The sequence below is a fragment of the Passer domesticus genome, chromosome 5, assembly GCF_036417665.1.
Source record: "Passer domesticus isolate bPasDom1 chromosome 5, bPasDom1.hap1, whole genome shotgun sequence".
Classification (NCBI taxonomy): domain Eukaryota; kingdom Metazoa; phylum Chordata; class Aves; order Passeriformes; family Passeridae; genus Passer; species Passer domesticus.
The window spans coordinates 1,615,805-1,639,034 of NC_087478.1; the positions used below are offsets into that span (position 1 = coordinate 1,615,805).

The 23,230-nt window shown below is 48.3% G+C and overlaps 1 protein-coding gene across 3 annotated transcripts in view; it reads left to right on the top strand.

The window, feature by feature from the left end:
• Positions 1-23,230, top strand: part of PLXNA4 (plexin A4) — a 451,266-nt gene that overhangs the window by 340,045 nt on the left and 87,991 nt on the right. For all 3 annotated transcript variants that reach the window (XM_064421667.1, XM_064421666.1, XM_064421669.1), the window contains exons 9-10: positions 2,861-2,975; positions 20,209-20,409. In XM_064421667.1, the coding sequence (XP_064277737.1) occupies positions 2,861-2,975; positions 20,209-20,409 (316 nt within the window). The remainder of the gene's footprint in view (positions 1-2,860; positions 2,976-20,208; positions 20,410-23,230) is intronic.

Below are 23,230 nucleotides of genomic sequence, written 5' to 3' on the forward strand. Positions count from 1 at the left end.
CTTTGGTACCAGTTTTTCATGGGCACGTCCCTCAGGAGGATGTTAAAGTGTGGAGGTGACCAGGGGCTGGGGTCACTTGTGTGGTGCCCACAATGGTGGGTCCCTCCTGAGGTGACTCAGAGTGTGGGGACCACTTTTTCTGCAGGCAGACCATCAACTTAGGAGCAATTTGCCACCGGATTGAGTCAAAACTGAATTGTACCCTCAGCACATGGGCCCCTTATCTTCCTATTGCTCATTTTTTTGTGGAATTTTGGCTCCTCATACGCACCTCCAACCCTCATCCATGCTGCCAGTCCCACAAGTACCCCACCCCAGGTGGTTAACATAGAGTTGAACCCTCCAATATGGAAAAATAAAGCTTATGGTTCCTGCAGGATATGCACTGAACCCAGATGAGTTCCTCAAGACCACATTACCCATGATGTGAGCACTTTCCCTGCCTCACATCCCGTTTTCCTGGGGTTTAGCTGCCACCCAGGGCTGCTCAGGAGCTGCCCCAGTGGAGCAGACCCACAAATCCCTGCAGAAAATGTCCCTGCAGCAGGCTGATCCACCCCTGAGCAAGGCTGAGTGGCTCTGTCCCCACCACTGAGCCGTCAGAAGTGCCAAGAGCAGATAATTACTGCGGCTCAGCAATTCACAAGGAAAGGCAAATCTTATTTCCACGTTCCTGCTGCTTTGACAAACAGTGTCAGAAAGCAAGTGTTGGGGAGGGGGGGAGAGCAGCAGAGATGGTGCTGTTAAATATTTATGGCGCGTTTTGGGTTCTTACTTGACAAACTATAATACGCTATCCATTTTTAATTCGATGTACCAGAGCAAGCACTTGTTACCAATTTGAAGAATAAGTTGCTGTACCAGAGCTGGGAGTGGATTGGGGTTGAGAAAGATTTCACAGAGACAGGAGAGAGGGGGTGTGTCTGCCTGTTGGGCTCACACAGGAGCTCTGGAGTTTTTCTCTCTGTGCCCATTAAAAACCCAGTGGCGTATAAGGACCAGGAAAATTTACTTCCCTGAAGTCTCCTCAAGGTACCCTCCAGGTACTGCAGCTGCACAGAATCATAAAATTGTTAGGGATGGAAAAGCCCTCTAAAATTGTTAAGACTGGGAAAGCCCTCTAAGTTTGGGCCCTCTAAAAGCCCAACCTAAAATTGTTAAGGTTGGAAAAGCCCTCTGAGGTTGGGCCCTCTAAAAGCCCAACCTAAAATTGTTAAGGTTGGAAAAACCCTCATAGAATCACAAAATTGTTAAGGTTGGAAAAGCCCTCCAAAATCACCAAGCCCAAGTCAACCAGCACCACCACCATGGTCACCAGTAAACCTTGTCCCTGAGTGCTTCTTAACTCTTCCAGGGATGGTGACTCCACCACTGCCCTGGGCAGCCTGTTTCAGTGTCTTACAACTCTTTCCATGAAAAAAAATAAATCCTAATATCCCATCTAAACCTCCCCTGGCACAGCTTGAGGCAGTTTCCTCTCATTTTGGGACTTTTTACCTGAGACAAGAGCCCAAACCCCCCGGCTGTCTGCTCTTGGAAGGGACTTGTACAGAGCCACAACGTCCCCCCGAGCCTCCTCTTCTCCAGGCTCAGCCCCTTCCCAGCTCCCTCAGCTGCTCCTGGGGTTCCAGACCCTTCCCCAGCTCCATTCCCCTCCCTGGACACTCTCCAGCCCCTCCAGGTGTTTGTCACGAAGGTCTCCAGAGTGTGAATGACCCGAGAGCTGGGTTTGGTGGCTGCTGAGCAGACATCACATTGAATTTAAAGGGAAGTGTGATGTAGGTCCAGTCAGTGCTGTAACACAGCCTGGGGAGGTGTTTGCAGCTCTGACAATGCACAGCCCCTGGGGCACAGGAGAGCAAAACCTTGTAAGATGGAGGGGATGGCTCTTTTCTGCACCCGGAGTAGGTGATACCCTAAATATGCCCTCTGCTTCCCAGGTGCCTGCTCCAGTAGTCTTTACTTCTCATCTGAGGTGAAAAATATGAGTTAATATATTGGCAGGAACCTCATCACCCTAATCAGAACTCACACCAATAAAACTGTGGGACACAGGGAGAAAATTCCCTGCTTCATCTTTGGCTTTCTGGCTTTGGCACATCCCAGTTTGTCTCTGGCCGCTGTGCCGTGCGTGGGAGAATTAACCAGACTGGATTGTTGGTGCCCAGGGCAGCCAAAGTACAGTAAATATTTATTATTCCTCTAGTTGCAATGATATGAATGCAATCTAAATTATTTAATCCTATGAGACATTTGAGATGCCAGTGGCAACCAGCTCAGGCCAGAGCAAATCCAGCTCTTTGGGTCAGTGCAGAGCCTGTGTTCTCCTGCAAAAGCAATGTTCTCCAGGCTGTACTTCCCTCTGGGAAAGGCTGCCAGTCATCCCTTGGACTACCTAGAAGAGAGGCTGGACAGAATTAGAGAATAAAGCGGGGATTTATTAAAGCCTTCAATAGATACACCCTGGGCAGTGCAAGAGCCTGGCAGAGACTACACCCGAGATGGACCCAAGATTCATGACAGTCAGGAGTTTTTGAGGCAGATACAAGTTTGGTCTATTTGCACATCAGGGGTTAATTGTCCAATTACAGCTTCAGGTGATGAAGTCACATTTCCCCAGTTTGCTCCTCCCAGTTCCATTTTGTTTGTACTTTTCTGGGCTGAGGCTGTGAGGTGTCCTTGGTCCTCAGGCCCGAAGGATTGCTCTGTCTGCCCAAACTGTGAAGAGAGCTCACAAACACTGCAGGGAGTTCAGAGCTGCACACCGATGCAGTACAGGAGCTGGAAAATAGAAAAGCTAAAATTTAAGGCCTCATCAGGAGCCAGCTGGCTGAGTGATTGCTCTCTGTGTCTGTTGCAGGTGCCTGTCGTGTGTGGAGAGCCCTTACCGCTGCCACTGGTGCAAGTACCGCCACGTCTGCACCCACGACCCCAGCTCCTGCTCCTTCCAGGAGGGAAGAGTCAAGATGCCTGAGGTAGGCACGGGCACAGGGAATGTGCCACACATCTGTGATGCTCAGGGCTGGTGTCACTTTCACAGAATTCCCATAATGGCTGGGTTGGGAGAGACCTTCCAGCCCATGGAGTCCAGCCCAGCCCCAACAGCTCAGGCAGAGCCTGGCCCCCAGTGCCACATCCAGGCTGGTCAAACACCCCCAGGGATGGTGACTGCACCACCTCCCCAGGCAGCCATTCCAGAACTTTATCCCCCTGCTGGAAAAGCTTTTTCCTGCTCTCCAGCCTGAATTTCCCTTGGCCCAGCTCGGGGCTGTGCTGTGGCTGTGTCAGTGCTGCTGGAGGCAGAGCCCAGCCCCAGCTGAGCACAGGCACCTTTCAGGAGCTGGGCAGAGCTGGGGGCAGCCCTGAGGCTCCTTTTCTCCAGGGGAGCACCCTCAGCTCCCTCAGGGGTTCCTCTCAGGTTTGTGTTCCCAGCCCCTCTCCAGCACTCGAGGTGTGACCCCAGCAGTGCCAGGGCAGGGCAGAGTGACCTCCCTGCTGCTGCTGCTGACCTTGTGAGCCCACAAAGCCTTCTCTACCTCCAGTCCCAGCCTTTCCCTCCTCTGCTCACCCTCCCCTCTCTCTCTGCAGGGATCTCCTCTCCCCTCTGCTCTGCCAGACCCCCAGGGACCTGTTTCCTCCCTCCTGCACACCACAGGCAGTATAATGTGGGAAATGAATTTGTAGAAAATTCTCAAAGCCTGACAGAAGGCTGGAATAGGACAGACATTGTTGAGAGAGAAATGGAACTAGCAACAAGTTTCAAAGGGTGGCCTTAGAAATAAGACTGGATATTTTGGAGAAATAGAACTGTGAAAGATGCATTGGAGTGGCACCCACGAGGGGTAATTTTAGATGATTGGCTTTAAGGCATTTACATGCCTTAAACATGGTGTGGCTAAAGCTGATAGGCCAAGAAACACTTTTATGTCTTGTAATTAAGAAATAATTGGCTTCTGATTGTGATGGTGTGAATTATAACGTCTGTATTGTCTCACCCTTCACATGAGACTGAAAATGGAATCAAAGTTTCTGAAACACCTCTCAGCTGCTCCATCTCTGGGTCAGAAAATCTGACAGTGTGTAACCTTGGAAACTCATCATAAACTCCTGGCCCCAAAGGTCTGGCAGGGATGGGAAACACTGGTCATGCTTCTCCTCCAGGAGACAAGGAGGCTATTAACCCCAGGCTGCTGAGACATGGGGAGGATTTAGGGCTTTGGCCATGGGTTCAGTTGATTCCAGCTGTGTTTGGAACACCTTTGGGGCTTTGTGGGTTTGGTGCCTAAAGGCAGATGCATCCCACTACCCCCCAGATTGCCACTGACCCAAGCTGAGCTTGGGTCTCGATAGAGAGCTGCAAATGCTGCCTGGCTGGTGTTGTAACCAAGGATCCCTTGCAGGCAAGGAGAATACAAATAGAAAGGCACTTAATTCCTTCCTGGTCCCACGTGTAGTGTCTGTGACATTGCCATTCCCTCCCACCCCTTCTGTAAATGCTGGAGGAGCTGTCACATTTGTGCTGGTTGAGATGTCCTGCATCAGACGTCCTGACCTGCTCTGGCACAGGTAAAAGCCATAAATACTCATGAGTTCTCCATCTATCAGGATTCAGGATTTTCTGTAGAAGTACTGGAAAATGTGCTGAGGAGCTGGAGGGTTTGATGCCCTGAGTTTTTTGGTGAAGGAGTGAGGAAAGGCAGCCCGGGGTTATTTCAAAGCCTTGTCACACTGTGGCCAGTCCTGCTGGACACAGGTTTCCGTCCCATCCACTCCAGGCACTGTGGGAACCTCATTTTTTTCACTGAGTGGGGTCTTCTGGGACACTGTCTTAGTTTTCCATTCTGCAGTGTCACCAGCACCACCCCTGCTCCCCTCTGGTGTACTTCAAGCACAGGGCTCACCTTCCCAGTTCCCAGCTCTCCTCCCCTCCAGTCCCCTGCCCACAAACTTCAGTGGATCTCCTGATCCATCAGAAAGGAGATCATGAGAGTTATCCCAGTTTCTTAGGGAAGGGACAGGGGATGGCACAGCCACTGCTCTTTACTTTGTTCTCCAAGGAGATTTTCAAGGCAGCAGGAAGAGGCACAGACCTGACCTTGGAAAACCACAGCTGATCTACAAGGCAATGGCAGCATCATGGATGTTACACTGGTCATTGCTAATGGGGGCTGAGGCCTTTTTTTTCCTTCTCTGGACACAAATGGGATCTCATTCCCCTGGGATCCAACATCAGGAATAATCTGCTAAACTCAGGAGCTGGTTTTGCTGTCTGCTCCACAGAGGAAGGACTGGAATGACAAAATCTGCAAGGATAAAGGCCTTGCAATTCCCAAAACTTTCAGAGCTTGCTTTGTGCCTGGCAATGTGAGAAATGCCCTGCAGCTTCAGGCTCCTTCTCATTCCCTCTGTGTTTGTGGCTCTCAAGGGCTGGAGAAGGATGGCATCACAAGTGCCCTCTGACAAACAGATTTACAATCACGCTGTGGCCAGAAAGGTTGGTTTTTTGAGTTATTTTCTTTTTTTGTCAAATGGCACTTTGAAGAAATGTCTATCTCCCACGCTGCTCTTGAAAGCCATCTTCTCACTGACTCACCGCTCTCACCGAAACTTCCACTGCCTATTTTTTACTGTCACCTGCAATTCTATCATTTTCTGTCCTGTGCACTGGAGGGGGTTCTCTGAACAACAGAAACCATTCAGTACCCTGAAGAAGCCAAGCCTGGCTCCTCTTTGCCAGCCCAGACCTTCCCCTGGTTCCTGGCGATGCAACGTGACTCACACGCTTGACAAGACCCAGGTCTGCTCCCATCTTCAGCAGAGCTCAAAGTGCACCCTCCCTATAACAGTGGCTCTATTTTCACTGGCCTCTCACATCCATTCTCCTTTCAATCCTTTCCTCTACCAGCATTTGGAGCCCTGGAGGATGAGGAGAAGGAAGGCTTTGCCACCACCCAGGCATGAGTACCTGCTAGGTAAATCTTGAGGAGGTGCTGATGGGAAGCATGGGGTGGTTGGACTATCCCATTTTCTGTCTCTCCATGAGTTTGCTGAGCAGATTAACTCAGGCATCCTCCCAAAACAAATATTGGTGTTACTCTGTCACATAGACCCCTGCCAGAAATTACTTCCCTCTGGAGCCATCAGTGCTGGCACACCAAGCCTTCACCCTCCCCACCACTGTGGCCTTCACCTTCTCTTGCTATGCCCACCCTCAGGTGATTTTTTTTTTCTCTGTTTGCCTGTACAACATCTTGCCATCCTGTGGGAAGAGGCTTCCCACTGTCCAGATGGCCTGGGCTGAAAATGGGCTCATTTGGGCTGGCACCCCTCATCCCTGGGCTGGTCTGGAGTGCTCTCTAAGGAAGGTTATGCCCTTGTGTCCTCCTGACTCCATCGTTTCCTTAGGATTCCTCACAAATTTCTGGGTTCCCACAGGCTCAGCCTTTCGTTTAAGCCTTATTCATGTTCTCTGAGAGGATCTTGAGGTTTTTGATTGTGTTTCCTTGTGGTATGAGTTACTGGTTAGTGCAGGATGCTGGATGGATGTGAGACTCATCCAGAGGGACAGCAGAAAGGCTTTGGCTGTGACCCACATTGTCCAGGAAATGCTGCTACTGCCATCCAAGGGCAGCCTGTGAATTGCCTTGTGGATATCTGGGATCAGCCAGCCCCAGGCTGGGAATGGCAAAACAACCAGGGATGGAGAAAGGACAGAAAATGCCTGTTCCCTCATCATCAGCTCTGAGATATGACTTTCTTACCGGCCACTTGTCAGGGGAATCAGTTCTGTCTGCCACAGATCTGGATCACTCTGGGAGCTTTGGGAAAGCCCAGGTTTGCTCCAGTGAAGAGCTCCAGCTTAGTCATAAAGCAGGAGTATTTATGATTATGGCACTGATCTTAATCACAGAGGGTTCATGATGTCCCCAGATGATTTGTAGAAGAAATACTTCACCTTGGCGTGTAATTTCCCTTTACAGCAGGGTTTTGAAAGCCAGGCCCACTCACTTGAAATATACTGAGTGACTTCTTGCTTTAGAAAGGGGAGCTGATATTATTGTTACTGAGGCAGGAAAGGAAAGCACGAGGGAAAAAAGGACATTTTAATACTGGAGTGGACTGTTGTTGCTGCTGTTGCTGTTTTTCCCAAAGAGCTGATGGCAAAAGTGGAGAGAATTAGTCTCAGAGATAGAAGGGAGTGGACTTCTGGGTTTTTTTTTTTTTGTCATCCTGTCTCTGCTTTTGACATCTGCTGCTGACCAGAGCTGAAGTCAGAGTGCAGGCTCAGAGTCTGAGCACAAACCATTGCACTGCAGGTTCCCACTCTGAAATCAACCCTTACCTATACAATCCCCAAGCAAGAGAGCTCAGCCACTTCCTTCTGTAAATGGGCAAGACAGTCAGCAAGAACTGGAAGGAAGCTGAGGCAAGAGGTGTAAAACAATGGATTTGAGGGTCTCCAGTGTGACAGGGGCTGTAGAAACAACACCTGTCTCCTGATATCAATTACCCAATGCTGATTGCCTCATCAGTCTTTTCTCCATTCAGATCTGCTCTGATTCAGGGAGAAGTTTTCATGTCAATGTCTCTGTACAAGGAAGGGATGCTGGGATAGCCTGCTTGATGAGATGGGATAAAGGAATAAATCTTTTATTCGTGCCTTTTTCTCTAAGATGAACATTATCTTGTTCCAGGCCTTGCAAGGATTTTAGCTTTGTGTAGGGAAAAAAAGAAGGGGGAAAATGGCACCAGCCAAAAGCAAGCCTAGATAACAAATCTGTTATTCACCAGGTTTAACAGATACATAATAATTTAATTACCTTGAAGGAGGTTTTCATCTTTCCCTGCTCAGCCAACATGTGCGTGCATGTGTTTTTCTTTCTCCCCCAAACAAGCCTTTCATTAAAAGGATTTTCATCTGCTGCCTAAAAAGGGAAGAGAAGAAAAGATCTCGCACCGAGGTGTTTTATGTGGAGTTGTACGTGCTAATGACAGCAAAGCCCACATAAAAGGAACAACTGCTTCAAATATTCATTTGTCTGGAGTGATGGGGAGCCCTGTGAGCTGCGTGCTGGCAAGCAGCTGCTGAGGAGCAGAGCATGGCTTTGCTCCTGCCTTGGGCCAAACCAAGAGCTGCCCTGGTGGCCTCCATCACCACTGCGCTGATTTAGCTCTGCCTGGCTGCTGGTCCTTCTTGGGAAGGTGTTTGTTAGGAAATGGGGTGGAAGGAAGAGGGGGGAAAGAAGGTGGAGGGTGGTGATACCTGAACTGACTGGCATCTAAGAGGCATTTGGATAATGTTCTTAATAACAGGCTCTAAATTTTTGTTAGTCCTAAAGTGGCCAGGAAGTTGGGCAGGATGGTGGTTGTAGGTCCCTTTGAACTGACAATACAATATTTTATTATATTCTGCTCTATCAGGTCCTTTTGAACTGGAAACTATTCTACTCCTATTCTATTCTATTCTATTCTATTCTATTCTATTCTATTCTATTCTATTCTATTCTATTCTATTCTATTCTATCCTATCCCGTCCCGTCCCGTCCCGTCCCGTCCCATCCCATCCCATCCCATCCCAATTTGTTGTTTAATGTCCATGTCTCCTCATCATGGACTTTCTAGTAAACTCAGCAGTGCCTTCCCCATCCTGCTGCTCCCTCTCAGACTCAGAGGGGATTTTTCCCCAAAACCCAGACATGTTTCCAGGGCCTCCAAATGTCCTGTTTTGTCCTCTTTTCAAGGTGCAGAAGGAAGTCACAGTGCCCACCTGCTCCCAAAATGCACCCAGTGAACTGGGTGGCTGCACTGGGGAGGGCACAGAGGGCCTGCTGGGACATTGGGGGAGCATGGCCAACTCCTTGCTGCCTTGCATCAAAAACCCTCCTGGTGATGCATCTTCAGCTGTTGCTGTGGCAACTGCTCAGTTTTCATCCCTCTCCTCTTTCCAGCTTCACTCTTACCCATCTAGAGAGGCGACTGCGGGAAGCCTCAGCACAGGGAGAGGAGAAAACCCATCCCTGCTCAGATGAATGCACCTCTCCTTTCTCTGGGGCTGCAATCACAGCTCCAGCCAGGCCAGTCCCAGAGCCCCAAACCCTTTCCTGGCTTGTCAATTATTCCTTCATTTTATCCTGGCACCTGTCTGTCATTAAGGGAAGGGTGTGAGGTGGAGTTTCTATGGCAACTGCAGGCAGCTTGCTGGGCAAGGCAGGGGTGATGCCTTGAGAAGGCTGAGCTAGAACAGAGACTGGACAGAGCTAAAGAATAAAGCATGGATTTATTAAAAGGATCTCCTTCATGGATGCACCTTGGGCAGCACCAGAGCCCAGCCAGGGCTGCCCCCAAGATGAACCCAAATGGTCCCAAAATGAACCCAGGATGAACCCAAATGGTCCCAAAATGCACCCAAGATGAACCCAAATGGTCCCAAAATGCACGAGCGCTGCCGGGGTCTCTCCCTGGGCTCAGCTCTGCTCCATGTGCATATTGCAGTTCAGTGTCCAACCCCAGCTGCAGCCCCTGCACTCCCATCCTGCTTGTTTTTCTCTCTGCAGCCCACGGGGTTTGTGCTCCTGGGCTGGGATTGGGATCATTTGTCCTTGGTGCCCAGCTGGAGCAGGAATTGTTTTGTCTCCCTGCTCTGTGCACAGAGCTCACCATCCCCTCATATGAAGCTCAGACACACACACTAAAGCAGCACAGAATGTGAAAAATATATAAGCTAAACCTGAGGCATCAAGGGTACTGGCAGCCACACCATGCAGGTAGGATCTGCACACATTTCGTGGCACCTGCAGCACAGGGGGTTGGTATTTAGCATCTGTTTCACTCCTAGAAGGGTTTCCAAGCACGTGTGATGGAGTTTGGTTTGCTCTGCCTCATGTCCAGGGAAGGCTGGGGTAATCCAGGAGGAGGCTGCAGCTGGTGGTTTGGATCCAGCTGTGCCCTGGGACTCCTGGTGGTTTGGCATTTCAGGCTGTGACATTTCAGCCCCCATCCATCATTACAGCACTTTCCTAGAAGAGGAGATGGGTCCTGTAGTGGGTACATCCTCTTCAGAGGGGGTGCTTCAGATAATGATGAGAGGAAATTAAACACAGAGATTGGAGGCTGGACAAAAAGCTCCCCTTTGTTCAGGGAGTCTTGTTAGATCACGAAAATGCTGCTCAGAGCCAGCGTCAGAGCCACAGGTTTGATTTCAGCAGATGAGAGTTGTATTTCTGACTCTGAGTTGGCTTGGACACGTTCACCTTTCCGTGCCCCTGATTCCCTCACACCTTCTGATTTGGGTAAGCACTTCCAGTTAATAGGTGCTTGTACCATCCTTAGTTCCTGGAGCTGTGATCTCACAGTGGGGGCTGCTCATGAGAAGCCTTTGAGCACGTACAAACAAATTAGATAATTTGCTGTTGTTTGCCAGTCACGATGACTTGCACTGAGGTGAAGAAGAAGAAGAAAAGAAGAAGAAGAGACTTCTTCTGTTATTTTTGGGTATCTTTTGTTATCTCTGAGCCTTTCTGCCCTGCAGTCATCCAGCTGGCAGGGGAAAAGGCTGGTAACTTGTTCCATTTCTGCAGTAACTTTCAGCAGAGTTTGAGATGTATTAATTCTTAGAATCATAGACTGGTTTGGGTTGGAAAAGACCTTAAAGATCATCTCATTCCAACTCCCTGCCATGGGCAGGGACATCTCCCACTGTTCCAGGTTGCTCCAAGCCCTATGCACCCTGGCCTTGGACACTTCCAGGGATCCAGGAGCAGCCACAGTTCTCTGGGCAACCTGTGCCAGGGCCTCCCCACCCACAGAATGAATAATTTCTTCTTAATATATATTTCATCTATCTAATATCGAATCTATTCCTGATCATTATGGTGGTGGATCTTCAGGAAATCTGTCCTGGTGCACAACAGCTCCATCCTTCCTCCTCTCATCGAGATCTCCAACCAAACTGCCACAGGATCTGAGAAATGAAAAGGGCTTTTGTGAGAGCAGCACATCCTACCTTAATGCACATCTTGTTTTCTTAGAGCTCATCCTCACCTTGTGAGTGACTAATCAAGGACCTGCTCGTGTGATTTCGAGGAGCAGCTCAGGGTTGGAATGAGAGATACAAGAAACATCTGACACTCAATACTGTGTCCCTGCTGTTTTTCATAACAGTTGGGCTGCTCATCTTTGTCAGTGCAGGATTATCTATCCCACAGGACAGAGTGATCTCAGAATGCAGCGGGGTAATGTTCATCTGTCCCCGCCAACACAGCATCCTTGAAAAAACATCGGAAAGAGCTTATGTTGTTTTGAAAGCCTAGCTCAGTGCAGTGCTTTTATAATGCCTCAAGTGGCTACAGGGTTTTCTGGCTCTCTGGATATCTGTCAGGACTGCAGGGATCCTTGTGGCACCCTGCAGTCTGAGGGAGGAAGGACAATTCCCCATTCAGACAGTCCAGGGTGATGTCTTGGCTTGGAAGAATTTGCTTTTCTCCATTGTAGCATCAGCTGCATTCACTGCTTTGGGGGCTAGCCAAGGAGAAACATTCTCAGGATGTTGAGGCTGCAGATAAGAGGTGAGGCTGGAATGTGTGTCCTGCCTCTCTTGGGGCATTTCCAGGAGCCCAAACCCTCCTTCCCTGCCTGCTCTCTGAGCATGAATCCATTGGCTTTGTCTTGGCTGTTATCTCATGCTGCCGTGGATCTCGGGGAGGGAGAGGATGATAAGAGCTGTGATATCATGGTCCTGACCTTCCCACTGTGGAAGCCAAGCTATGATGATCCCCTGGGCTTCTGTCCTGGTTTCTAAAGGAAGTGACCTCTGTGCAACCTCCAGCCCATCTGTTCCTCTGTCTCCTCCATCCACTGTCAAACTCTCTGACCATTCTGGGCCTCGTTGGGCCAAAGTCTGGAGCTCTCAAAGTTCCAGAGAATCTGGAGTTCTCAGCTTTCTACTGACTGCAAAAATGCACAGGCTTTAGAGGAGAAATAAGCTTTCAGTCCTCTAAGGAAGAAAGCATTACAGCTTGGGCTCAACTCTCGTTAGACCCCAGAAATCCCCATGGGAGAGTGTTGTCATGGGAATGCCTCCCACTTCTGAGGAATTCTTAGTTGGATAATGTCCCTTATGTGTGCCAAATCCATTTCTTGGCACTGGTTAATAATGAACTTGTTGAGGAGTGACAGGTCAATGTCATTGTCATAGAATCAGAGTGATTTTGGTTGGAAGGGACCTTAAATATAATATAATTCCAGCCCCTCTGCCTGGGCAGGAACATACATGGAAGTTCTTGTGAACTTCTGGTAGAACTCCTTACAGAAGGACAGAAGGCTGGCTGGAAAGGGTGCAGATTTATATAGGCATAATTAGAGAAGGAATTAATTACTGTTTTATGAGCTGCTTGTGCTCTGCTCCGTGCCTTCCACAGCTTTGCACAATCCAGTTTTCCTGTGTGAATTGTTTGGAAGAACTCTCTCACTTAACCAGTGCTTTCCTTTAACAAAAGACAGATTGCCCAAGTAAATACATGGTTTTCTCATCTCTTACACACACACCACCTTCCTCAATGCACATATTCATATTATTTATGATTTCCAAGCTCAGGAAGCATTAGGACTGAAGCTGCCCACGTGTCCCCAGCAGCCTCTTTCCAGTGAGCAGATGGACCCCATGACAAAACCATCTACTATTTTTGTCACTGGTCCACTCCCCCAATCCAGTGACCAGAAGGCTTCTGCTCTCTGGATCATTACTTCTCCTTCTGAGAGTGTGTCAAAGCAGCAAAGGGCTGAAAGAAAGCTAATGTTGTGTCTCTATTTAAAAAGGATAAATGTGGCGCTTGGATAATTATGGCAGCCTGACCTTGATCCTCGTGAAATAATGGACCAGCTAAGAAAGACTCTATTAATAAAGAATTAAAGGAGGGTAAAATCATTAATGTTCATCAGCAGTGATGTGTGGACTGACTTCAGAGGCAGAACAGTCCTGGGTTAGGATCAAGCTTTCAACAGACCTGGGTCATTTCCCAGCACTGCCTGCGTGGCCTTGGGGGAATCACTTTGCTCCCAATCACCAGGAGTGGGCAGTGAGCCATGGCAGGGGAGGTTGCTTATCTTCATTTAGATCCTGCTTTTGAGCAGCCACTCTCTGGTGATCAGCATCACTCATCACTCCCCAGCCTCCACAGCACCGAGGCCAGGGACCCAGAGCAGCTGAGCTGATGATCTCTTGTCCATCAGTGAGGAGGATCTGCAAGAGGTTTCCCAGTGAAATTTTGGATGTCCAAAATTGGATGGGAGTGTTCAAGGCCAGGTTGAAGCCACCTGGGACAGTGGGAGGTGTCCCTGCCCATGGCAGGGTGTGGGACTGGCTGATCTTTAAGGTCCCTTCCCACCCAAACTATCCTGTGATTCTGAGGATCAATAAAGTTGAGTGATCTTCTCAAAACCAAACAATTTTCATCACTTGTGAGTTCCACAGTTTGGAGGTGGAGATTCCCCATTTAGGTGCAACCAAACCAGTTCACTGCCTGAGTTATCCTGCAGAGCTGGTGGTGTGTGACAGCAAAAAGACCCCTGGGCTGTGCCAAACAAGCAGTGGAGATGGGAGGTTGTGACCCAAAGTGCTCCAGGCATGGACCTGTCTTTGTAGGAATGTTTCTGAGTGGGTTCAAGGGCAGATCTCATTTTGGAGTGAGAACAGACAGGGGTTGGGTCTGAACTCATCTTTAATATCTTTAATGTCTTTAATATCTTTAATCTTCCAGCCCAGCCCATTTTATGACCTGCTGGTCTCCTTCCAGCTGTGGTATCTGATCTGTGCAAGCCACCACTGACATGTGCAGCTGACAGAGCACACAGAGCTAAACCAGGTCCAAATCTTTCCCTGGCCTGGCCACCAGCCTCCAGGCCAACCCCCTTTTTCCAGTCACCAGAACCCCTGGCAATGCCTGACAAAAGAGAGCTGGAATTTGCTCCTGAGTGCATGGAAGACTCTTAACTAGAAAGGAGCCACCAGAAGTGACAGAGATGCAGGGACTCAATTATTCCTTTGTTGTCTCTGCAGATGTTTACACTTCCCATAAATCCTGTTGCTTTCTCCTCATCAGCTGCCTTTAAAGTTCGGAGCATTTTCCTCATGTATTATTACTTTTGCTGTGCCAATAAATAAGCACACCATCAATCAAACTAACAACACTGTAAACTTAGGAAGTGCAGATAAAATATATGGTGCATTAAAAAATTCTTTGACCGGGTGAGCTTTTTTCGGAGCTGGTTTGATTGCTGCTGGTGCCGATGTAAATTTGGGAGAAGTATATCCAGAAATTTATGGAGCTTGGATTCCTGCCTACAAGGCATTGACCTGATTCCACTTTATAACATAATAACGTTCCCCAGCACTGTTTGTGTAAATTTTAAATATAATTTTTATGACGCTAAGAATTAGTGGCATAATAATGTAAACACAGCGTGGACTGTAACTCACCCCTTCTCCTCCTGCACTGGGGATGGAGAGCTCCTTGCTGCTTTCTTCTCCAGACTATCCAGGATCTGGGAAGCTGTGCAGGAGTTTAAAAGGAACCAGTGTGGCAGCCCTGGAGCCCTGGGTTTGCAGCAGTACAGGGTGGTGACCCGGTGTGACCGTGCAGAGGTGTGGGAGACAACTTCAGGAAATGTCAGGAAACAAATTCCAGGCACTCCCTGCTGCCTCTCATTTGTAAACTTGCTGCCTCTCATTTATAAACTTGCATTTTCCCTGCGTTTTATCCAGGTGAAATCTGGTTTCTGCAAAGTCAATGAAAGGTTAGGGGTTTTTTGCCTCTCTTTTGCCTGTTTTCCCTCTCCTTTTTCTCATTGCTTGCCTTCTTTTTCTTTCTCTTTCCTTGGTCTGCTTTTGTTTTGATGGATTTTTTTTTTTAATCTAGTTTAATTTACAGAGCATCCAGATGCTGTGGTCTAGATATCTTTATAAAAAACCCAATCCCTGCCTCTCAACTCTTACCCTCTTGACTTGATTACAGCAGAGTGGGCGGGTGACAAAGCCAGAGGGAGCACAGAGAAAACAGAACATTGCAGCTCCGCAGAGCAGATGAACAAAAGATGTATTTATTTACGTAATAACTGAGTAAATAACATTCTGAGTTTCATTTCTTATGGGGTCCCAAAGGGCCTGAGTGAGTCAATCTTGGTCACCGCTTAGATTCACTGTGTGGTCATTTATTTTTCAGGCAAGATGCCTTAGATAAGGCGCAAAGATGGTTGCTGGGTGAGGGATATTGAAAGGAAAATCTTTAAAAAAGCCCCGTAAAGTTGAGGATAAAGAAATGGATTTTAGTGGCAGAAGAAAAGAGGAACTGGATGCTTTGAGTAGTGATGGAATTAGTGCTGGAATGAAGTAATGAAGGAACAATGAAGGAATTAATGGTCTGTTCCTGAATGGAAGTGACTCGTACTCTTCTGGGAAAGGAAGGGTGAAAAGCCATTGCCAAGGGTTGAGTTTATCTGGGCCGTGGTGCCCCCAGGGCCCTCAGCATGAGGTGAGCTTTCGTTTCCTGACAAAGAAAGTGGAGATCCAGCCAGTGCTGCCAGGGATCGTGAGGGAGGAGTATGAAGGAAAAGCTGGAAAGGTTCCCTCCCCTGCATGCTCTGGCCGACAGGAGATGCACAAGTGGGGATGAATGAACCAGTAAAAGGTGGGGGCTGTTGGTAGCTGGGGCGTTCATTGTGTTAAACCTCCATGGATGTGTTCCCTGTTGTCATGTGGAATGCCTGTCACCCAAGGCAGATAAAGCTCCTTTTCTACTGGGAACTGGAAGACACTTTGATGATCCTTTGGATCATAATGCTGGCCAAAAACACTAACAAAGAGTGAAACTGTGAAAATAAGTTGGGAGAAAAACCTATGCAGTATCACAATGCTGTGAGACATCCCAACATGCCTTTTCCTAGGAGAGGAACTCAGGGTATTTTGTCAGTCTCCAGCTTATACTGGGAAAAAACACAGTGAAACCTCTATGAAATCATAACTTTGGACGCATGAAGCACCATAAAGAAACCAAAGTAATTAGTTCAGGGCTAAGACCACACAGCCTCAGAGAGGCCTCCTCATCCTCTTTAGCAGCATCCTCACAATGGCTCTCACTGGAGACCAGCTCGGGCTCAGCTCTGATGAAGGCCATAACACACATGTGAGAGAAAAGGTCCTCATATTTCTGAGACTTTATTATTCCTGCAAGCTACAACAAAACACATTTGCAGGCGCTCTGTGAGGAGTTATAAATATAGAAAATTAAACTACCATCGACCCAATGAGTACAGCTCATTTCGTGCAGTGGTTTCACTGCAAAAGCTCTCTGACTCGGTAATTGGCAAAATTTTGGTGATGTGAGGTGTGCATCGCTGCTGATACCAGTAATTGGCAAGGGTGGAGGATATTATTTTAAATGGACTGACTCATTTGAAAGCATTCAAGAACTGGAATGGAGCTACACACACAAAATGAATCAACAGCGATTCTCTGGATTGCCAGCTCCCCTTAGAGTCAGGCAAAAGATTTAATTTATTATATATCAAAGGCAAAAATGGATGAGATTGTGCCCATCCTTGGTGCAGCTGTTGGCAGTCTATGATTTTATTTCCCTGCAACCTATGAAAACTGTATTTTTGCAACCTAGGTGATGTCCTAGAAAAGAAGAAGGGTGAAGAGAAAGTGTCTCCACTGCAAAATGTCCAAAACAACTCTTTTTTACAAAGCCTTCTGCTTGGGTCTGCTCTGGTCAGCTTGATGTTTTACCCTCAAAAATACAAACCTGGCCTGTTTTCCCCTTAAAAATACAAACCACCCAAAGCTTGACACAGGCTGCAAAATGAGTTCTGTGTTTGAATCTGAACCCAGAGCCTGGTCCAAGCTCTGAGGTTTTATGCAGTACATCACCCAATGAAATTGCCTTTTCCCCTCCCCGTTTCAATTAGAAAGAACATTAGGTCAATCAGATAAAGCCACATTGGGAGGATTTCCTCTTTATGGCGCTTGCCTCTTCAATTATCTATAATGAACTTCCTCACAGCACTGCAAAGCTTTTTATATGCAAACGAACCCTGTTTTGGGGCTGCCTCAATCACGGCTTGTTAATGAACTTGAAACAAGTGTTATCGGAAAGGTTACAGCACCAGTGGTGGAGGGGGACAGGATAAAGCCACACAAGAAAGACCAGGCTGAAGAGCTGGGATTGGCCTGCAGGTAGCAGAGTGGACTATCTCCAGCCTCCATCCCACAGCCCCCATCTGAGGCTTTTCTCTGTGACACACATCAAGTGAAATGCCCGCTCCTGGGAAACGCCTGCTCAGAGGCAGATAGGGCTTCCCCACCCTCCTGCCCCACTCATTCCCTCTGCCAGAGCATCCCTCTCTCTGCTCCTGGAGCTGGGGAGTTTAAAAAAAAAAAACAAACAAACAAGGAGAGGCTGCTGCCAATGTCTTTCCTTGTGCCAGGAGAAAGAGAGGGAGCTGAGGCAGGGGCTCCAGGACTTGTCGTGCAGGTGGTGGGGAAGGGTCAGGAGTGTTGAAGACAAAGTCCAAATGGTGTTTGCATCTGCTGGTGTGATCAGTACTGAAAACTCCTTAATATAGCCTGGATCACTTCCTTCTTTTACCCTCTGGGGTTTTTATTGGTCTTAATCAGCCAGGATTATAGATTACGCCTCACATTTTTGTGCTGAGTAGCTGCAGGGAGCCTTAATGCTGGTGTGCCATGGTGTGGTAGAACCATTGAACCCAAGCTTGGGAAGACTTTCCAGATGGTTAAGCCTTGCTCTTTTATCAAGAAAAATGTTTCAGTGATACTTTACCCATTGTGTTTCAGCATTAGGATCTCCCTGGAGAGGTTCCATCACAGAACAGAGCAGTAGCAAGGACAGGGAGGGCTGGAACAGGGAGCAGCTCCTCAATCCTCCAACCCAAGAGTGCAGAGGGTGGCAGTGGTAAAGCTCATCCCTGCATTGCAGTACCCCATGGGTTCTCCACCTCCAACCCTTCCTCCTTCCAGCCAGGTTTATGGGATGGCCTGTCAAGCCTTGGCAGCACACATCAAGCCAGGACTTGTGCCAGATTATCTCAGGCAAAGAGCCACTGGATCCGAGGTGGTTCAGCTCCACCCAGCTCCAGTGGCTGTGCTTGGATGGGCAAGGCCAGTTGGAGCCCATCAGTGGCTCTCAGTTACTTCCACCATGAGCAGCAAAGGGCTGTAAGTGCAGCCCTTTAAGTGATCACCCTGTGAGTGCAGATGAAAAGTCATCTCTCAGGCTCCTCAGTCTGGCTGCCCCTTAGCACAGACCCTCAGATCCTCTTTGGGACTGGGGAAGGTTCTGCACTTCACTGCAGGGATGTGTTGGGTGGTTACTGCATTTTCTGCCTGCCCCTGGCCAGGGATGAGCTCACATCCTCCATGTGATGAGTGCTGGCTCTTGTAATTCTGTCTCTGGTTGGTGAAACTACAGATGTTACACATCTGATCCATTTCTTTATCTCTTATCTCCCTCTTGTTACTTGCTTCAGTAAGATGCTCCCACCATCTGCTCTAACAACATCCCAGGCTCTCAGAGAGCCATAAATTCCACTTTTGAACCCTTCAGTCCCTTTCCCTACTTTTCTGGCCCAAATCAGTAATTTTACTCTTGCCCTCACCTACCTCACCTCACCACTTCTCTGTCTCTGCTGCAACCAACTGGACTTTGCTTTATCTTTGGGCAGGACAGGCAAAGGCTGTAGTAATTTCCTAAAGAGCTGATATGGCCCCAGAATCCATGAAAGGGACACCTTGCAGCTGTCTGACTGTGCTATGAAGAAGCAGAGCATGGCCACTCTAACTAATTAAGCTGTGCTAATTAATGAAACTTTAAATGCAGCCACCTGTTAGGCAGTTTTGGGTGCCCAGAGTTCACCCGTGTGAGGGATCCATCAAGAGGCATCACGTTAGCAGCACCCACTTGGCATTTCTCCTCTTGTGAGCTAGTGGAAAGCTTTTCCAAGGAGTCTCCATGCTTTTTGTGATAGTTATTTCTTGGCAGCTGGGTCTAGATCTCTGTAATGAATATTTTCTCCTCTGCTGAGCCAAAATAAATTCTCTTTTTAACAACCCTGACTCCATAGGTTCCAACAGGTCTTGCTGGAGCTGTGCCTTTTGTACTGTGGTGTGTTGGCTGTTGGGAACTCAGGAATTCTGCTCAGATTTTTGCTTTATTCATTTTCATCATGGCATTGTGACTGGGTTAAGTCTGTGGAGGGAACATGATTGCTTTTCCATTACCTGAATAAACAGAGCAGGTATGAAAAAGCACCAGAGGTGGCTTCCCTGGGTCCTGGAGGCTGAAATAAGCCAAGGAGATAGGAAAGGATGGTGAAAGCAATCCTTCCTCACCTGTTTATCTGAGCCTTCCCAGGAATGCTTCTTGAATAACTCAGTAATAAACCAAGGCCCAGGGAGCTGCTAAAGCTTTGTAAACAGGCAAACTGAGAAGGCTGAGAAGCACCACAGTCTTGGGATCTCCTCTGGTCCAGATGACCCCGAGATGTGTTAAAAATCTCTTTTCCCCAACCCAGCTGTCGAAGAAGGAGTCAGAAGTCTAAGGCTTGTGTTCTCAAAGTTGTTTATTATTGCTTATCTCAAACATTTTCTGTCTGGCCTGCTGAGGTCTGTTCAGCAGGTCAGTCCGAGGCACACTGCACTGCCCTGAGGTGGTGCTATCTCTTTATACTAAAAACTATGTGTACATTATTTACAGTTATTTTCCAATACCTATCATCTATGTTAGACTGTGTACCTCTACTCTAAACCAATCCAAATACACTAACATCACCCAGAAGATGGAGGCTAGGAAGAAGAAGGAAGAAGGGCAGGACAACGCCCAAATTCCTCCATCTTGTTCCCTAGACCCCCACAGTAAAATTCTTCAAAATTCCACATTTCACCCTGTGACAACTACTGTTATGCTACTTAATTTTTTGTGACTTGTAATTCTTCATATAAAGTTGGCAATTTGGTCCATGGGTTAAGATGAAAATCACAGATGTCTTTGACTTCCTGCCAGGGTCTCCGAGCCCCTGCCAGGATTTTGAGCCATCCAGGGCACCCAGAGGGATGTCCTGGGTTCCGACAGCACAGGACTTTTCCTGAGGCTGGGAAACCCGTGTGCTGACTTGGTGAGTTGTCTGCTCTCTCCCCAGGACTGCCCCCAGCTGCTGCAGGCCGAGAAGATCCTGGTGCCCGTGGAGGTGATCAAACCCATCACTCTGAAGGCCAAGAACCTGCCCCAGCCCCAGTCGGGCCAGCGTGGCTACGAGTGCATCCTGAACATCCAGGGCAGCGAGCAGAGGGTGCCAGCCTTGAGGTTCAACAGCTCCAGCGTGCAGTGCCAGAACACCTCGGTGAGCTGCAGAGGGACACACGTGCCCACAGCACTGTCCCCAGGGGATCTGGGGTCCTGTCACAGCCTTTCTTGCCTGATTGAGGGTGCTGGAGTTGTTTACTCTGGAGAAAGAAGGCTCAAGGGAGACTTTATTGCTCTCTAGAAGCACCTGGAGGTTGTGGTGAGGTTGGGGTCTGGCTTTTCTCCCAGAGGAAACGGCCTCAAATTGTGCCAGGGGAGATTCAGATTGGATATTAAGAAACATTTCTTCACTGGAAGAATGGTTAATCATTGGAATAGGATGAAGGCAGTGGTGGAGTCATCATCCCTGGAAGAGTTCAAACAAGGTGTAGACTTCACCATGTGGTCTAGTGGGCACAGGGGTGTTCAGTCAAAGGTTGGATTTGATGATCTTGGAGGCCTTTTCCAGCTTTCATGATTCTGTAGTTCCAAACACAGGCGGGAAAAGGTTGGCTGGTAGCTTGGAACTGCCCTTTTTTCTCCTCGGGCTGGCTGGTGCCACCACTCAGTGGTGGATCCCATCCTCAGGCTGGGCTGGAGCACCTCAGCTGTGACCCACAGGCAGTAATATCAGCTTAACCTGCTCATATTCCCACAAAAAGGGCTTCCAGTGGGACAGGTGTTGATGTCAACGTGAGAGTGAAGGTTATTTTGGGGGAGTTTGATGATGAAATCCCATATAAACAGTCTGACACATGCCAGCATGTAAAGGGTCAGGAAAAAGGTGAGAACACAGAATCCCAGAAGGGTTGTGTTAAAATGAACCTTGAAGATCATCCAGTTCCAACCCCCTGCGTGGGCAGGGACACTTTTCACTGGACCGGGTTGCATCAAATCCCAACCAAGGATGGATGGGATTAGGCTGAGTAAAACCTTCCTCCAGCCCTCACATGCCCTTTGAGGAGCCTCTCTGTCTCTGCCCACCTCCACTTCCCCTCCTGAAGTGCAGGACCTGTGACTCTCCTTGCAAGGAACCTGCGTGACTCACGGCAGTGCTGTCACCACAGCAATGTCACTTTTGGGGACAAACCCAGTCACCTGCCAGCAGCCAGGAGCTGAGCCCATGTGCAATGGAGCCCTCTGCTTCTCCAGAGGTTTCTCCACAGATCCATGTCTCCAGGATATGCATTGAGTCATTTCCATTGCTGCTGCTGTGAGATGATTTATTAGTCAAAGAGCTAATTACAGGCTTTAGCCATTTCACTGCAGCTCTGCCACTCCACTGCTGGGCAGTGCTTGTCACAACATATTCTGCTGCATTAAGCAGAGCTGAAGACTGCAGGCAGTTCACACATTTTACATCTGTTGCAAACAAGCGACTTCCCAGCCGATGCTCTTTTATTTGTTCCTTGTCTCCCTCCCTCCCATCTCTCCCTGATTTTCATTACTGGTTAATGACCTGTGAGCATTCAGGTTTCAGGTTAGAAATGGACAGACTGGGAAGTTAAGGAGGTGTGCACATTTTCTTTAAAGTATTATTTTTAAATGGTGGAAGCTAAGGGGGAATTGCATGGTCCTGGGCAGAGATTATATCTGTCCAAAGAGTCTTAGCAGGCAAGACAAACCTTTAATGACCCTTTAGAGTCACAAATTCTCTGGCACATGTAGGCATTCCAACGAATTATCTCATTTAAGGATTATTTAAACATAGTTGGGCTGAGCAGGAAAGTAACTTCAGCCAGCCTCAGCATCCCACTTTGCAGAACCCAATAAAAGACTGGTTTTGACAGGTAATGGTGATTATTCCCACACTACCTGCATGCTCCAAGAAATTGCCAGTGCCTGGGACTGGAGAAGTGGGGTTTGATGAGTCCCCAGATGGATTTGCTCATAGGATGCCTGAGTGCTGTGACTGCACCATTTTGACTTTAGTGCCTGTTTTCCTAAGCCAGAACACTCCAGGCTCTGCCAGAGCTGCAGAGGGTGGCAGGGCTGAGCCTCAGGCTGGTGCCAAGGCACTCCATGACCTCAGTGCTGAGTGCTGTCTGCAGGATGCTTGTCCTGTGTTTGGTGGTGGCCCAGGTGGATCTCTTTCTTCTCCAGGGAGAGAGGCTCAACTGGGAATAAAATCAACTCTTTTCTGTCCTGTTTCTGCCTCTTCTCTCCCTCTGCCCTCCCCTTTTCCTCTCCCTCACTTTCCTCCTTTTTCCTTCTTTTTGCTTCCCTTGTCTTTCCTTTCCTCCCCTTTCCTTCTCTTGTCTTTCCTTCCCACCCCTTTTCTTCCCCTTCCTTTTGAAGGAGCTTTGACACTCTGATTTGAGGTCTTTCTTATTTCTTCTTTTTTTTTTTTTTTTTTTTTCTTTTCCCCTTGAGAAATGTTATTTCATTGTTGCTTGGAATTTGCCAGACACTGAGAGAAAGAGATGTGGAAGGGAGAGACAGACAAAGGAAAGCAGCATTCAGAGAGATACAAAAAGGCAGCAGAGAAGCTCTGGCTGGTGGAGCAGGTGGCAGAGGACACAGACAATAGGGAAGGAGTGCTGGAGATCTGTCTCCATCATGATTATTTCCTTCCCTGCCAGAATTAGCATTCAGGCAGGAGCTGATGCAACACAATGAGCCTCTGCTCCGGGGGTCACCTGGCTTTGGAAAGAGCTGTCTGAGCCTGTTTGCAAATCGAACCAACCCCCTCTGACAGAGCTTTTTCACTCAGCACAGTTGCTGGAGGAGGCACTGAAAGTAGCACCTGCATTGCAGGCTTGGAGAAGGTCCAGGGGAGGGTGGGAGGATGTGCCGTGGTGGTGTGTCCCTGAAGGGATGCTGTCCTGCCAGCAGATCCTCCTGTTGGTGCTGCAGGCTGGACTGAGCAGTCAGTCCTG